Genomic DNA, 15,951 nt, shown 5'->3' with positions numbered 1-15,951 from the left:
CCACCCTGCATTCTCCTGCACCATGCCAGCCACCCTGCATTCTCCTGCACCATGCCAGTCACCCTGCATTCTCCTGCACCATGCCCGCCACCCTGCATTCTCCTGCACCATGCCCGCCACCCTGAATTCTCACCCTAGGGTCCTTATTTTAAATGGGTAATAAAAAATATCAATATATATCGATATCGACCGATATGAAACACTGATATCGTGATACAGTTTTCAGCCATATCGCCCAGCCCTATTTAGACGTGTATTGCCTTTGGGTGTGCTAGTTATTAGTATGGTAAGATCACCCCTGATCTTACCATCCTAAGCTGTTCTGTAGTGGTATGTAAGCGTTCATAGTTTAATGTGTCATACATAGGAAAATTTAGAAAGAATGTGTCAATTTCTTGGCCCCACCCCCCTCCCCCCTTCAAATTGATTGTATAGCCTTTTCTTTCCCTTCCAAGGCAGTTACACATGTGTCATTGTTAAGAGCTTCATAGGCATTGTAGATTCAAATTGATGTTCCTTTACATAAAAAAGTGAGATGAATCTGTCCAGTCGGCTCACATAGAGCAATTTAGAGTTGACAGAAGCATTTACGCCCAAGTTAAGCCTGGTACACGCTAATAGTTTTTTTTTTTTTCGCTGGGTTGAACGAAAAAACGTAAGAACTCGGAGGGGGGGGGGGGGGCTCTCTGTACTAACAATCCAATGTTAGTGCAGGGATCTCCCCGCTGAGCTATTGTGTAATGAAGGGGGGAACCCCCCAATATTCAGCCCATGGGCTGAGGCTTTAAATAAAATAGTAAAAAAATAGTTCTATTGAATCTTTAAGGGTCTAATCTATTAGCCACTTAAAATTTTACAAATTTTTTGTTACTTATATGTTGGGTGGAATAACTACAGTAAGCATTTTTCTTTTTTCAGTTGGCAGCCGGTTATTGACTATATTGACAGTAAATTTGAAGACTACCTTAATGCAGAATCTCGTGTTAACAGACGTCAGATGCCAGACAACCGTGTGCACTGTTGTTTGTACTTTATTGCACCTTCAGGCCACGGGTAAGTGTTCACGCAAATTGACCTGTACCGTAATTTTGAAAATGTATAACTGTTTTTTTAACATTGAATTCCAGGTTTATTTGTCCAAGTATGCCCAACAAACTATTTCTATTTCAGAAAGATGCGGCCGCTGTGTGTTCTTTAGTAGACTGTATTAGCAATAACTTCATACAGTAGGTGGCAGCAGTATGAGCGACTTCCTCTCTGCTGCTAGAATTAGAGTGATGGGCTCAGTTCTTCTCTATCATCCAAGAGAAACCTTGTATTAATGTATACAAAGTTCCCACCTCAGCCAATCGGAGAAAGCCTTGAATTCATTGAGAAATAGTAAAGTGCAGACTTCGTTTTTTTTTTTTTTTTTTTAATCCAGCAATCTCTGAATTAGTAAAAGCAAACACCGCTGTCTATATTTTAGAAAATGTACAAAAGATGCAAGGGAATGAGATCTGGATTTATTAAAGCAATTTAAAGCTGAGCTGCAAGCAGATAGCTAACGCAGATGAAATACATTTTACATTTACTGCATGTAAAATCTTTTACTTGTGAGATGATTTTAGGGCTGCAACTAACTAATTATTATTTTAATAATCGATTAGTTGCCGATTATTTTTTGATTAATCGGATAAAATCATGAAAAAACTGCCTTTTTTTTTTCATTTATTTAAAATAATAATGAACAAACAGAGTGTTAGTGCCGGTTCACACTTGTGCGGTTTGCGAGATCGCATGTAATTCGGAGCGCACTGCTCCTAAATTACATGTGATCTCATGTGCGGATGCGAGTTCAGGCATACACTTTGTATGGCTGCATTCGCAGGAAACTCGCACATGAGGCTTTTTTTGAGCCGCATCAGAATCGGATTGCACAGTGGTTCACACTTTTGCGTTACGATTCTGTGCGAACTTGCAGATCGCACTGCGATATGCGATCGCAACTGGGGGTGTCGTTAACTTTTAATTGACACCCCCTGCGTATCGCATATGGCAGTGTGAACTGCCAGATGTGCGTTTGCGATGTGGGAACACGCTGCAAATTCACAGCGTTCCCGCATCGCACAAGTGTGAACCGGCACTCGCACACAAACTGCAGAAACAAAAACGTAAACTTTACAATTAACATTACACATCACTGTTTATACCAAAACTTTTTTTTTTTTTAAATTAAGCTCCTATATACTGTAAATATAATAAACGCTTATCTAGATTAAAGAGTTAATATTCCTTATAAGGTGCAATATTATAATAGAAAGATAAGTGAATAAAAACATCCATGTCAGCCAGAGATATGAAATGGGGAGCATAGAAAGACCTATATGTGCTATATGGACGTTTTTAATCACTTATTTTTCTATTAAAATATTGCAGGCACTTTATAAGGAATATTAACTCTTTTATCTGGATAAGCTTTTATTCTGTTGTTTTATTCTGCAATGCTTGGACAGGACACTAACACTGTAAGCTCGGCACTTACATGCTGCTACTCTCTCCTCTTTTCTCCCTCGCCTCGATCTGACTCACTGACTTGACTCCCTCACTGACGTCAGCAAGAGGCGGAGAGGAAAGGCAGAGAGGAAAGGAGGGGGGAGGTCACGGAAGTGCAGAGCTGTGAGAGAGACAGTGAATGCAGCTCGCTGACAGGCAAGGAAAGAGCACAACTAATCGAAGGATCAACTAATCGATAATGACAATCGTTGACAACGATTGTAATTATCGAATATTATCGATTTTGTCGATTAGTTGTTTCAGCCCTAGATGATTTGTAATTCTGCTACACCAGTGTTTTGTGGTCCTTCCTGCTAGATAGCATAGCCAGGTTGTGGACTAACTGCTACACTGCATTTAGCAATGCAGCCTGGTCTAGGACCTATACTTAGCTGTTAGCGATCTTTGAAGTAACAAACACACAAACTAGTTCATCCCGCTCTCTCTCTCGGCTCCTTTACACACATTTACAGTCTGCACTATCGAAAGGTATAGAGCTCTGACTGGCTTAAAGTGCTTTCCATCCATTCTCCTTGCTGCAATAAGAGTGTCATAAAATGATAAAACGGGTTCTGCAGTGCAGGGCACAATAGATATTACAATGTTAATAAACCTTGAAAAGCTAAAAGCATGTATTGTTACAGAACTCTGCACCATGTTGGCTGTTTACTTCTCAACCCTGTGGTTGCTATCCATTTCATCTGCTAAATTGCCTCTTCTCAGGTACCTTGTTTGGTTGCTCCATCCCCTTACAGGGTCCCTTTAAGCCACCCTTCTGTTTCAATGCCTAGGCCTGTAGGCTGCTTCCCCTTCCGCTAGCAATTTTGACAGCAGCAGGAGCCTGCAATGTCCATTCATATTAGTTCCTTGTGTCCTCATTGTGCCTGCTCCTCTGCTACCCACAAGTTTGGGGAGTCTGAAGCTGGGAGGCAGTGAGGAGCAAAATGGGCCTACAAATATAAAGGAAAGGTATAACCAAAGCTTTTCTCTATCGCTCATTGACAGACGTAGTCCTCGGTGATACAGCACCTTCGGGTTATGTTGCCTCCACAGGAGCAGGACTAGACAGGAAATAAAAATGCTCTGGCCACACCCCAGGGGCAGTCCCCGAGGGTATATCCTCTCTCTCTCTCCGCCACAGCAAATCAGTTTTTTTCTGTCTAGTCAGGAGTAAGGACCTAGATACCTTGCTGGGATCTTCGGTCCTGGCAGGATTTTTTTTCTTAAAAAGATTTTTTAGACAGCTTTTTTCTCCAGTGTTCCTGTGAGATCTTCAAGCAAGAAAGCTGAACTGGGCGACGGGCTGGATGTTGAGATCCGGTGGTCACCCCAGTTCAGCCTACGAGCGCGTGCAGGCCATAGCTCCGCGCTGGGTCGGCCGCGACATAGTCCCACTGGGGGACTGACCCCGCGAGTTAAACGTCTCGCTGAAACGCCAAGGACCATGAGTCACGGCGTCCGTATTGGTCGACAGCCCTCCCGCCCCGGTGGAGAGGGGTACTGTCAGGAGTTGGTGCCCGCTTGGTTCCGGTATGGTGAGTAGTATGTTCCCCCTTTTCCCCTGACGGGTCTTGTGGTGAACGCGGGCCCCTCTCTGTATGGTAAGGTAGAATCCCCCTCTATCCTATAACATGGCACAGATCCCCCTACTTTGAGTGTGATTTTATGTGCAAAAAGCCAGGAGGCTTGGTTTGGGAGCTAACAATCTAATTGTATACATGTTAAAAAGATTGTAATCAGTGGCAGTATGGGAATCTTACTGTGATAATAAGTACCTACCAGTCAGAAGCCACGGACATGTAGACTGCCTTCCTAGTCAAATCTCCAGCAATAGCAGGCCTTCCGAACGGCCATGCGGTCCGCCAGGGCCGGTACCGCCAACCACGCCAAATCCCCATGCAGAGAAGGTGTTGTGTGCTCTGCAGCACGCCGCTATTTGGTACAGGCCGCCGCCATTTTTTTTTGCTGGATCGCACGAGCCGCCATTTTGGCGTAGCCTCGTGTCTCCAGCATGGGGGCGGCCATGTTTGAGGTGATCCAAACACCTCGTGGAGCTAGGGGAGGCGCCGGAAGGCGTGCAGAGGGGCGGAGCCGCCTCCTTTCTTCCTGGGCAGCCAGCCAAAAGACTTCCTGTTTGTGAACACAGCGCTGTAACCTGTTGCAGTTAACTCTGAGCATCAAGTGGTGAGCCTGGGGGTCTATCTCTCTCTCTCTCTCTCTCTCTCTCTCTCGATCGATAGGGATCCCTAGCAGGTAACACTAAGGGGCTTTTGTGGCGCTGGGGGTCTGAAAAAAAAAAAAAAAAAGTTTTTATTTATTTAAAATTGAATTGTATTATCCGGGAAGTTACTGGAATAATCATGGACCCTGCCACACAAATACCCCCACCTGTTTCCCTCGAGGGGGCCACGGGACCCGCCGGTGCACAGAGTATGGATGCATTTACAGCAGTTTTGGAGTCTTTGGTGGCTCGGGTGGAGGCAGCCTGTCAGGGACGGGGGTCAAGGAAGCGACCCCCGCCTACCCCTATATTATCTGACACCTCTGACTCAGATTCAGAGATGGTCACTGCAGCTGCAGGTCCCTCTGCAAGGGCTGTTACCTCAGGTAAAGCTCCCTCAGACAGTGAGGAGGACGTTCCTTCTCCCGCTATAATTCAGGAAGAAGCATTGGTGGACGCACTAGTTGTGGCAGTGCGGGAAACCTTAAGACTTGAGGTTTTACCGGCAGAGGCAACTGAAACAGAGATTCCCTTTGGTACTAACAAACCCATTAAAACGATGAAGGTTTTTCCTGTACCCAAGTGTTTTGGTAATAAAATTAAAGGAGAATGGGAGCATTCTAAGCGTACCTTTACGATTTCCAAGCGTATTGCTAGACGCTATCCATTTGAGGAATCCTTCATTAAGAAATGGACGGTACCACCAGTGGTGGATCCACCTATTTCCAGGCTGAATAAAGCCACGGTTATCCCAGTGGAGGACACTTCGTCCTTTAAGGATCCGGTGGATCGAAAGATGGAAGCGGAGTCCCGCACTATCTTCTCCCTGATAGGGTCAGCATTTAGACCAGTAATTGTTATTGGTCTAGTTTCCCAGACACTTACGGAATGGGCGAGATTGGTACGCCAAGACCTAAGGGGAAAAGATATCCCCCAGGGAACATCTGATTTGATGGAACAGATTATACAAGGGCTACAGTTTGTCTGTGACGCAGCCTTGGATGCTACCCCCCTATTAGGGCATGCATCTATGTCAGCGGTAATCCTCAGACGTGTGCTGTGGTTAAAATGCTGGTCAGCTGACCTAGGTTCCAAAAAGACCTTGACGAATCTCCCCTTTCAGGGGAATCGCCTATTTGGGGCCACCCTAGATGAAATTATTAAGGACGCCACTGGGGGCAAGAGCCCTTTTTTTGCCACAGGCTGCTAAAGCGAAGGGACCTCGCAACAAGCGAGGACCTTTCTTTACCGCCCATAAAGGGTTCGTACGCCCGGCTGGAACAAGCGGGAAAGGCAAGACTCCTCCAGGAGGGTTCAAGAAAGGCTGGTCGGACAAACAGAGGATCCACTCAGCCAAACCCGAAGCAAAGGATTATACAGCCTGAAGGTGCGCCCCCACCCGGGTTGAGGGTGGGGGGGACGTTTTCACCGGTATTCAGGACATTAGATCGAGCATCGACTACTACTACCGGTGCGATTCTTCCCTTCCAACATTTAAGTACTACAGGGAGCGGTAGTCACCGTTCCCTGAATAGATATTTTCCTTTACCTTTTCCTAAGATTAGTCTCTATTCCCCACAGGAATCGGATCTGGTTGACCAGACAGACCAAGAAGCTTCTAGCCGGGTGACTTCGGTCCCTGAGGTTCAACCAGAAAAGATCACCCTTCCTGATAGGAATCCGGTATCTGATAAATGTGTGGGAACAGAAAACGACCAGACTTTCTCGGATGGTCGGGGCCAGATAGCTCTAGGGACGCCTGGTTCAGATCCAGTCAGCGCCAGTGGTCCTAGAAATTCTAGGCTGGCCTCGTCAAGCCGGCCTGGCCGACTTGGACATGCTAGTCGCAGACGTTCCGTGGGAACTTCGTCTCAGGGAGTGTCTGTGGTCTCAAGGACCAATTTATCATCGTGCTTTACAGTCGCTGGTTTTAATGGCCTGGCCATTGAGACCCAAGTACTGAAGGACAGAGGGTTGTCAGCTTCAGTCATTCCTACCCTTATTAAAGCAAGGAAAGCGACTTCCAGCAAGGTCTATTATCACACATGGAAGACTTATATTGCGTGGTGCGAATATTTAGGATTTCCTCCACATACCTATTCGGTGACTCGAATATTGGCTTTTTTGCAAAAAGGGGTTGAGCAGAAACTAGCCTTGAGCACCATCAAGGGTCAAGTTTCAGCATTAGCAATCTTCTTTCAGAAACCTTTAGCTACCAAGTCCTTGGTGCGGAATTTCATCCAGGGGGTGCGGCACCTGGCTCCACCAGTCCGCGCGCCCTTACCGCCCTGGGATCTTAATTTAGTTTTGTCGGTTCTACAGAAACCTCCCTTTGAAAACATCAGGGAGATTCCCTTGCTTACTTTATCCCAGAAGGTGGCCTTCTTGGTGGCTATCACTTCTGCTCGCAGGGTGTCAGAACTGGCTGCATTATCATGCCAGTCCCCATACCTAGTGATTCATAGGGATAAGGTAGTACTTCATCCTAAGCCATCCTTTCTTCCTAAGGTGGTTTCAGATTTTCATCTGAATGAAGATATTGTACTACCTTCCTTGTGTCCTCAGCTCAATCATCATCGGGAACATGCGTTGCATTCCTTGGATGTGGTTCGGGCAATCAGGGTATACCTGAAAGCTACGGAATCATTCCGTAAGACGGATTCACTTTTTGTGATCACGGATGGCCCCAGAAAGGGGTTGCCTGCATCTGCCGCGACTATTGCCAAATGGATTAGACAGACGGTGGTACAGGCTTATTCTATTAAGGGTCAGAGTCCTCCGTTCCCTTTTAGGGCGCACTCCACTCGAGCGCTCAGTACTTCCTGGGCCTTTCGCCATCAGGCGTCAGTGGTCCAGGTATGTAAGGCGGCCACCTGGTCGTCGGTACATACCTTTACAAAATTTTATAAAATTGATGTGATGGCATCGGCGGATGCCTCATTTGGCCGCAAGGTTTTGCAGGCCGCAATTTGAGAAGACCGGTGGTCTACCTCGAGGGTTTTTTTCTGTTTGAAAAATTTCTTTTTGTTGAGTCTCATCATTAAGGATGAGCATTGTAAACTTCTAGTTGGCACCGGTTGGGCCTTCTAGATTGGGATTTGATTTCCATTCTCCCACCCCTCATTTGTGATACTGCTCTGGGACTTCCCGAAGGTGCTGTATCACCGAGGACTACGTCTGTCAATGAGCGATAGAGAAAAATGGATTTTTGTAAAATCTTACCGTAAAATCCTTTTCTCTTAGCTCATTGACAGACGTAGTCCCCGCCCCTCTGTTTTTGAGTTGGGTTGGGTTAAAATCTCTAAGCACTGCTTTTGTGACATAACTGATTTGCTGTGGCGGAGAGAGAGAGGATATACCCTCGGGGACTGCCCCTGGGGTGTGGCCAGAGCATTTTTATTTCCTGTCTAGTCCTGCTCCTGTGGAGGCAACATAACCCGAAGGTGCTGTATCACCGAGGACTACGTCTGTCAATGAGCTAAGAGAAAAGGATTTTACGGTAAGATTTTACAAAAATCCATTTTTTTGGCTACACTTCTCCTATGGATCACAGCAGTGCAGCAGGTTCTGCACTCCTGTGACCTGTTTTTTAAGCACACAGCGGGCTGGCCTCACAGAGCTGGTCCAGGCTCTGGAAAGATCCCAACTATCTTGTCAGAACCCACCCAGAAGCCTGGATTGGCACCTGGCTCAGCCTCTCAGTGAGCCACTCAAGTATTTACACACATTTTTTTTTTTTTTTAAAGGCTATGAAGCATGGGGGGTTGCAGCATTTTTAAAAACGTTAGCCTTTACTACCACTGTAAATTAAACAATGGAGTTAAAGGTTAAGTTTACCTTTACAGAAAATCTGTAAGGTGACCTTACACTGGATCACCTCCCCACCCCTCTGATCCTGCTGTACCAGAGTCCAGCAATCCCCAGCTACCAGACACCGCAAGCTGCTTTACCTGTCCAGTGATTTGAAATCCCTGTGGCCTGCTCTGCTCTCTCCTCAGTGCTGACAAGACTGGCTAGATGGATTCTGACTGGTCAGCACCATCATATGGATGGCACTGACCAGTTAGAATTCCTTTTACGCTTTCGTTCATTGACTGACACAGCATATCTTCTTTGACCCTTGGGTTATGCTGCTCTCCGTAGGAGTAGGACTAGGCAGAAACAAATTTGACTACACCCCTAGGGCAGTCCTAGGTGGTGCCCTGATATCGGGCTTCAGTTTTTTTTGCCTAGTCAGGAGTAAGGACCTGGTTTCTTGGTAGGATCTCTGGTCCTGGCATTTTTTCCTTTCTAAATTATTTTTTTCTTTTATTTTCTGTTCCTGTGAGAACTACAATCAACTGCCGGACTGGGCAACGCACTGGATATCCTAGATCCTTACGGTCTTCCAGTCTGTCCAGCGAGCGTTACCCAACTTTAGCTCCGCGCTAGGTTGGCCGCGACATAACCCCACTAGACGGGGGAGTGGCCTGCGAGTGAAACCCCTCGCGAGGACGCAAAGTCCTGGTTACGACCTGAGTCGCAGCGCACCTCCTGCCCGCAGCAACCCCATTCCAAGATGATGCAGGGGACTGTCTGGAGTGGTGCCTGCTCGGTTCCCAGGTGTGGTGAGTAGTGTCCCCCCTCTTCTCTGGGAAAATGTTGGGGTGAACGTGGACCCCGACCTCGGGTTGGTAGGCCCCCTATGTGCCTTTCCCGCATGGTGTTTCCCCCTCACTAGCGGGGTTCCTCTGCACAAATAACCCTCACTTACCCCCCTTAGTCTCCCCTCCCCAGGGTGGCCTGGCTACTTTCAGGTAAGGGGTCATGCGGTGTTAGACTGGAGGGGGAGGGAGCGCGCCGCCGCAGCTGGCTCACAATAAAATTTTATGTGGCAATGTCGGGGGGAGGGGTGGGGTCCCCTGTTCGTGCCCCCCCTAGCGGACTAAAAGTACCTGGAGGGCCATTGGGGGTTTTTGGTGTGGCGCCGCCATTTTAATTTGGATGGCTGTTCTGAAGCGTTGGCGGCCAGGTTTTCGGAGTTTCCCATTAAAAATCAATGCAGCAGCCATTTTCTTGTAGCCTGTGGAGCGGTAATGCGACGGTGGGTCTCTAGTGGCAGTGACAGCGCTTCGTCCTCTCTAATCACTGCATGGCAAGCAATTTGGTGCTCTGTATCCTTCCCTAAGTTGGTGGTGGTGAGCCCCTGCAGGTGTACAGCTCCCTCTTTCTGCTACAGCAGCGCCGCTTGTGTGCTGGGACTACTACCGCTACAGTGGTGAGGTGGGTTTTTTTGTTCCAATTTTTCCACATATTGAGTGCAGTCTCCGGTTTAACCATTGAATCCCTGGAGCATGTGTCACCACCTGACCCACTCTCAGGAGCTGCGGGACGTTCTGGGTCTTCCATGGTGGCCATGACAGTAGTCCTGCAGTCACTAGTGTCCAAAGTTGATATGGCCCTTCAAAAGCGACCTAGCAAGAAGTGCTCCCCGCCTTCACCCGTATCCTCTGCCTCCTCAGATTCTGAGGTTGATTTGGCCACCATGGATGCGAGTCACTCCATGGGGTTTGCGTCCACGCACCCTGAGTGCTCCAACAGTGAGGATTAATCCTATTCCACTACGACTGCGCATGAAAAGACGCTTGTGGAGGCACTGATTGTATCAGTGCGGGAAACTTTAAAATTGGAGGACACATCTAATGAGCTAATGCTGTGCCGGGGCAATTTGGCATCCATAGACCATCCAAGGTGGATTGTCGCTAGTCAGTGGGGATCCCCCAAAACGCATGGTTGGAATAACTAAGCGTTTCGCTAGGAGGTATCCCTTTGAGGAGTCTCTTTTGAAGAAGCTGATGGTGGATTCTCAGGCTTCCAGATTGAATAAAGCCACGCTTCTTCCAGTGGAGTATTCCCCGTCTTTTAAGGACCCTGTGGACAAGAGAGATAAGGCACTAGCCTCATGCGTTTTTACCGTAGGCAGGTTCACTTTTGAGGCCGGTATTTGCCATCACCTTGGTCTCCCAGACCTTAACAGAATGGTCGAAGCTTCTGCACCAGGATCTGGAAGGAGGTCAACATCCTCTAGAGCTGGCGGATCAGTTGATAAGGGGTTACAGTATATCTGTGATGCGGCCCCTTTGGCTTGCAGGATGTCTGTGACAGCTGTGATCCTTCGCCACATGATTTGGTTGAAATACTGGTCTGTGAACCATGCTTCCAAAAAGGTGCTGACTGATTTACCCTTTGTAGGAGACCGTCTGTTCGGTGCTTCTTTGGAAGAGATCATTAAAGGTCTTTTGGGAGGTAAGAGTACTCGGCTTCTTTAGGTTGCCAAGAGTAAAGAGCCTCGTCGTAAAATGTGGTCCTCTCTTCTCAGCTCACAAACTGCCTTTTCGTCCAGCAGTTTGCGGGACAAGGGATCAAGATCCCACCCTTAACTTTGCGGGAGGCTCCAAGAGACCCTGGGTTGGTAAGTCAAAAGCGGATTCTGCTGACCCCGCAGACAAGTCCTCCTTTGCCTGAAGGAACGCCCTCACCCGTATCTGGGGTGGGGGAACATCTTTGTTTCTGTCCGGTTAAAAGATCGAGTTTTGGTCCTTGCCTCCGGCGCAGTGCTTCCATTCCAATTTTCACCTGTCCCCGGATCGGTTGCAGGGCCTTTACGGAGTGGTGCAGAATCTGTCATCACAGGGGGTAATTGTGCCGGTTCCAGAGTTGGAACTTTTTCAGGGATTTTATTCAAATCTGCTTACTGTTCCCTGGAAGGAAGGAAAAGTCCGTCCGATCTTGGACCTCAAGGCTCTGAACCGCTTTGTGCGGGTTCAGAAATTACGGATGGAGTCCATTCACACGGTGATGGCATCCCTGCATCAAGGGGATTTTCTGGCCTCTAACGATATCAAGGACACTTACCTTCATATCCCAATATATGTCGGGCACCAGCGTTTTTTATCGCTTTGTCGTGGGAGAGGAGCATTATCTCGTAGCGTTACCCTTTGGTCTCACCTCAGCTCCTCGGGTGTTCACAAAAGTCTTGTCCCCTGTGTTAGTCTTGCTCAGGCAGTAGGGGATCGCAGTACTGGGGTACCTGGAGGATCTTCTTCTGCGAGCAGAGTCTCCGTCTGTCTTAAAAGTTGATCTGAACATCACTGTGCGAACTCTGCAAGAGTTGTGCTGGACACTGAATTTTTAGAAATCCGCTCTGACTCTTGTCCAACAACCTAGACTACCTGGGCCTGACTTTGGATTCAGCCTCAGCCAGGGTGTTTCTTCCGGAGGCGAAACTGCTGAAGTTGTGGAACGTAATTCGGCTCCTGATGTCCAACCGGCGGTCGTCTCTCAGGACTCGCATGCAAGTGCTGGGCTTGATGGTCTCCACCTTCGAGGCCGTTCTGTTTTCTCAGTTTAATAACAGGCCTCTGCAAAAGGAGATTCTTACTAAATGGGACAAGAATCCTCAATCTCTGGACAATCTGATCCTGTTGAGCCGGAGTGCGAAGGGACCCTGGATTTGTGGCTCCATTCCCCGGCGCTTGGACAGGGGGAAGTCCTTTCTCCTCCTGTACTGGACAGTGGTTTCCATGGATGCCAGCCTGTCCATGTGGGGAGGTGTCTTGGTTACTGGAAATCGGGCTTTGCCTGTCCCTGTGGACGGATCATCTGCAGGGGTGCCCGTTGAGGATTCAATCGGACGATGCCACGGCTGTTGCATATGTCAATCATCAAGGGGGCATCAAAAGTGCCCTAGCGGCCACAGAAGTAGCTGGCATTCTAAGGTGGGCAGAACAATAGGTTCCAGCCTTCTCTGCTGTGCACATTCCAGGGGTGGAAAATTGGCAGGCTGGACTACCTAAGTCGACAGGCGTTGGAGCCGGGCGAATGGTCTCATCTCACCTTAGTGTTTCAACAACTGTGTCTCCGGTGGGGAACTCCCAATGTGGACCTGTTGGCCTCTCGTCTCAACCTGAGGGTTCAGAGGTTTGTGGCAAGATCTCGGGATCCTTTGGCCGATGCGCTGGTGGCCCCTTGGGGTCAGTATCATCTGATTTACGCTTTTACTTCACTACAGCTTCTGCCAACTTCTGCGCAGAATCGAGGCAGAAGGGATTCTAGTCATTCTGGTGGCTCCAGGCTGGCCTCACCAGTCTTGGTACGCAGGCCTCGTAAGGCTGGTAGCCAATTCTCCTTGGAGACTCTCGGAGAATATCTTTTGTCTCAAGGGCCAATCTTCCATCCTGCTTTAACGGCCTGACTATTGAAAGCCAGGTACTGAAGGATAGAGGGTTGTTGGATTTGGTGATTCCTACACTGTTAAATTTCGAAAATCTACTTCTAGGTAGATTTATCGAGTTTGGAGGGCGTACATTTCTTGGTGTGGGTCTCGGAGGGTTTCCCCCCATTCCTTTTCGGTATCTCATCTGCTGGAGTTTCTACAACAGGGTGTAGATCGGCGTTTGGCTCTGGGCACCATCAAGGGCCAGATTTCCGCCTTGGCAATTATTTTCAAATGACAGTTGACTGCAAATTGGTTCACAATTTTGTCCAGGGGGTTTGCCACTTGGCTCCTCCAGTAAGGTCCCTGGTACCTCTGTGGGACCTCAATCTGGGACTGTCGGTTCTTCAAAATATTTGTGAACTTCCTTTGCTTGCTCTCACAGAAGGTGGCCTTCTTAGTTGATATTACTTCTGCATGCAGGGTGTTGGAGCTGGCTGTGTTGTCCTGTCAGTCACCTTACCTGGTGGTTCACATGAGAGTGGTGCTCTGTCCCTGTCAGACGTTCCTTCCTAAGGGTAGTTTCGGTTTTCCACTTGGATGAAGACATTGTGTTGCCTTTGTTGTGCCCTAAGCCAAAACATCCTAAAGAAATTGCTTTATATTTCCTGGATGTGGTTCGGGCAATCAGGGTGTACCTGGCGGCAAGTGAGTCGATTCGGAAATCGGATTCCTTGTTTATTCTTACGAATGGATCTTGTAAGTGGCAGGCCACATCTGCTGTGACCATTGCCAGATTGATTAGGCAGATGGTGGTGCAGGCCTATTCCATCAGGGGTCAGGTTCCTCCTTTCCCTGTTGAGGTGCATTTTACAAGGGCGCTTTGTGCCTCCTGGGCCTTAAGTCATCAGGCGTCAGTGGTCCAGGTGTGCAAGGCTGCCACATGGTCGTCTGAGCATACATTTACAAAGCTTTACAAGGGGGATGTACTTGCATCTGCGGATGCTGCGTTTGGCCGCAAAGTTTTGCATGCTGCCATTGCAGGGGCTCCTGCCTCTTGATGGTGTATTTTTTTCGTTGTTCGGGAGCTCCAGTTGTTCCTGGTTAAGCTCCTAGTTTACCTGGTTGACTATGTTTAGCCACTTTTGGGAATTATATCCACTGCTGTGTTTTCCCACCCCTCATATTGACACTGCTTTGGGACATCCCAAGGGTCATAGAAGATATGGAGCTGTGTCTGTCAATGAACGAAAGAGAAAACTGGATTTTTGTCTTACCGTAAAATCTTTTTTTCTCTGATCATTGACGGACACAGCACCCACCTCTGTTGAGTTGGGTTATGTATTTTTCTGACACTGCTTGTTGAAGTCCTATAGCAGGAAGTAGGAGTTTACCCCCTAGGACTGCCCTGGGGCCGTAGTTAAATTTTTTCTGCCTAGTCCTACTCCTATGGAAAGCAGCATAACCCAAGGGTCAAAGAAGATATGGAGCTGTGTCCGTCAATGAACATCAGAGAAGGATTTTACAGTAAGACAAAAATCCAGTTTTTTCAATCACGCTAGGAGGTACAAATAAGGGATTTAAGCAAAGGGAATTTTAAATCCCCAGACCACTGAAGGGGAGAGTCCTAGGGTCTGACAGTGGGAGAATGCGGGACTTGGATACAACGGGACCAGGGGGAAGGGGAGGGGGATCCAGTGTAAGGTCACCTTACAGATTTTCTGCAAAGGTGAACTTACACTTTAAGTAAAGGGGGCACCATTAGTTTTAATATCATTCTGAATTGCATAGAAATGTATCTCCTCTTTTATATACAGTATTTTCCTTTCGTTAAACCACCGCTTTTAGAGTATCAAAGGGTGATTTCACTGTCTTCGGCTGTGTCTTGTTTTCACCCTACCTCCCCCTTCTTTAACCTCATCTGCCCCTCCTGTACAGGCATACCAAGCACACATTGAATTCTGGGACATGTAGTTTTTCAGCGCGGTAAACTATAGTCCCAGATATGGGAAGCAAGAAATGAGGCTCTCTGGGTGCATTTTATAAAAAGCAGCCATAAAACTTTTGATAACAGCACACAGGGATAAGCAAATTTTCATAAACATGACCATGCATGTGAAGATTAGATCTATGTTATGCTTAATAGCTGCTGAGAGGTATACAGGTATACTGTGCAGGGGGAGGGATTGATTATCACATAAAATACTAATCAGAATAAATTTTTGGAGTAATGCTGTACTCATACTAATTGTGTTAATGTGTTATTCAACCCAAAACCAAAAATGCAACATATTGCAGCTTACAAATCATCAGGTTTAGTGGCTGCTATCATGTTTTTTTTTTTTAATTTTTAAAGGTTTCCCCCCTTCTGTTCATACCTGGTGATTTGGAAAGAAACAAAATGCCTTCATTAGACCACCTATACTTTGGATGAAAGTGCGCAGAAACACCTTTGGACAGCAGAATTGTTTTAAACCTAGGGGAAGGGGAGTGTTAGATGTTCTAGCAGATTTAGATACACTAACAAATTGAAGCAAATTCCAGCTAACACATTATAAGCCGAATACAGGGAAAAAATAAATCTTTTACTTTAGGGATACAGGTTTTATTTAAATTGGAGCTTATAATTGTCAGCACCCCTGTCAAGAGAAATAGTTTGTCCCATCCCTCTAACTGCTACATCTGCAGGACAGCTTGTTCCGTTGAACAAGCTTACTGCCTAGAAAAAAGTGCACAATGTTGGGAATGGCTCTATCACTTAAAATATTCAACAATAAACGTGTATTTTGTGCGCATTAGTAAAAAATAAACTGCATAAAAACCTCCGTATTTGATAAAGTGCATATGGTGCATACAGTGCATGTGCCCCTTTAAATACAAAGTGCTACGTGCTGGTTAAAAACTTCAATAAACAATGCATGGGCTGTGTTTAGTGTACCATATCCTATATCACATATGTATATAAAGTGCTGAGTGCCAATATAGCAATAAACCACGTGAG

The 15,951-nt window shown here is 47.1% G+C and overlaps 1 protein-coding gene across 2 annotated transcripts in view; it reads left to right on the top strand.

Moving 5' to 3' along the window:
• SEPTIN7 (septin 7) overlaps positions 1-15,951 on the top strand; it is a 158,568-nt gene that overhangs the window by 84,585 nt on the left and 58,032 nt on the right. For both annotated transcript variants that reach the window (XM_082258647.1, XM_082258646.1), the window contains exon 4: positions 919-1,053. In XM_082258647.1, the coding sequence (XP_082114773.1) occupies positions 919-1,053 (135 nt within the window). The remainder of the gene's footprint in view (positions 1-918; positions 1,054-15,951) is intronic.

Source organism: Pelophylax lessonae (assembly GCF_965119305.1).
Source record: "Pelophylax lessonae genome assembly, chromosome: 5".
NCBI classification, from domain to species: domain Eukaryota; kingdom Metazoa; phylum Chordata; class Amphibia; order Anura; family Ranidae; genus Pelophylax; species Pelophylax lessonae.
This window is presented reverse-complemented; position numbering and strand designations above follow the sequence as displayed.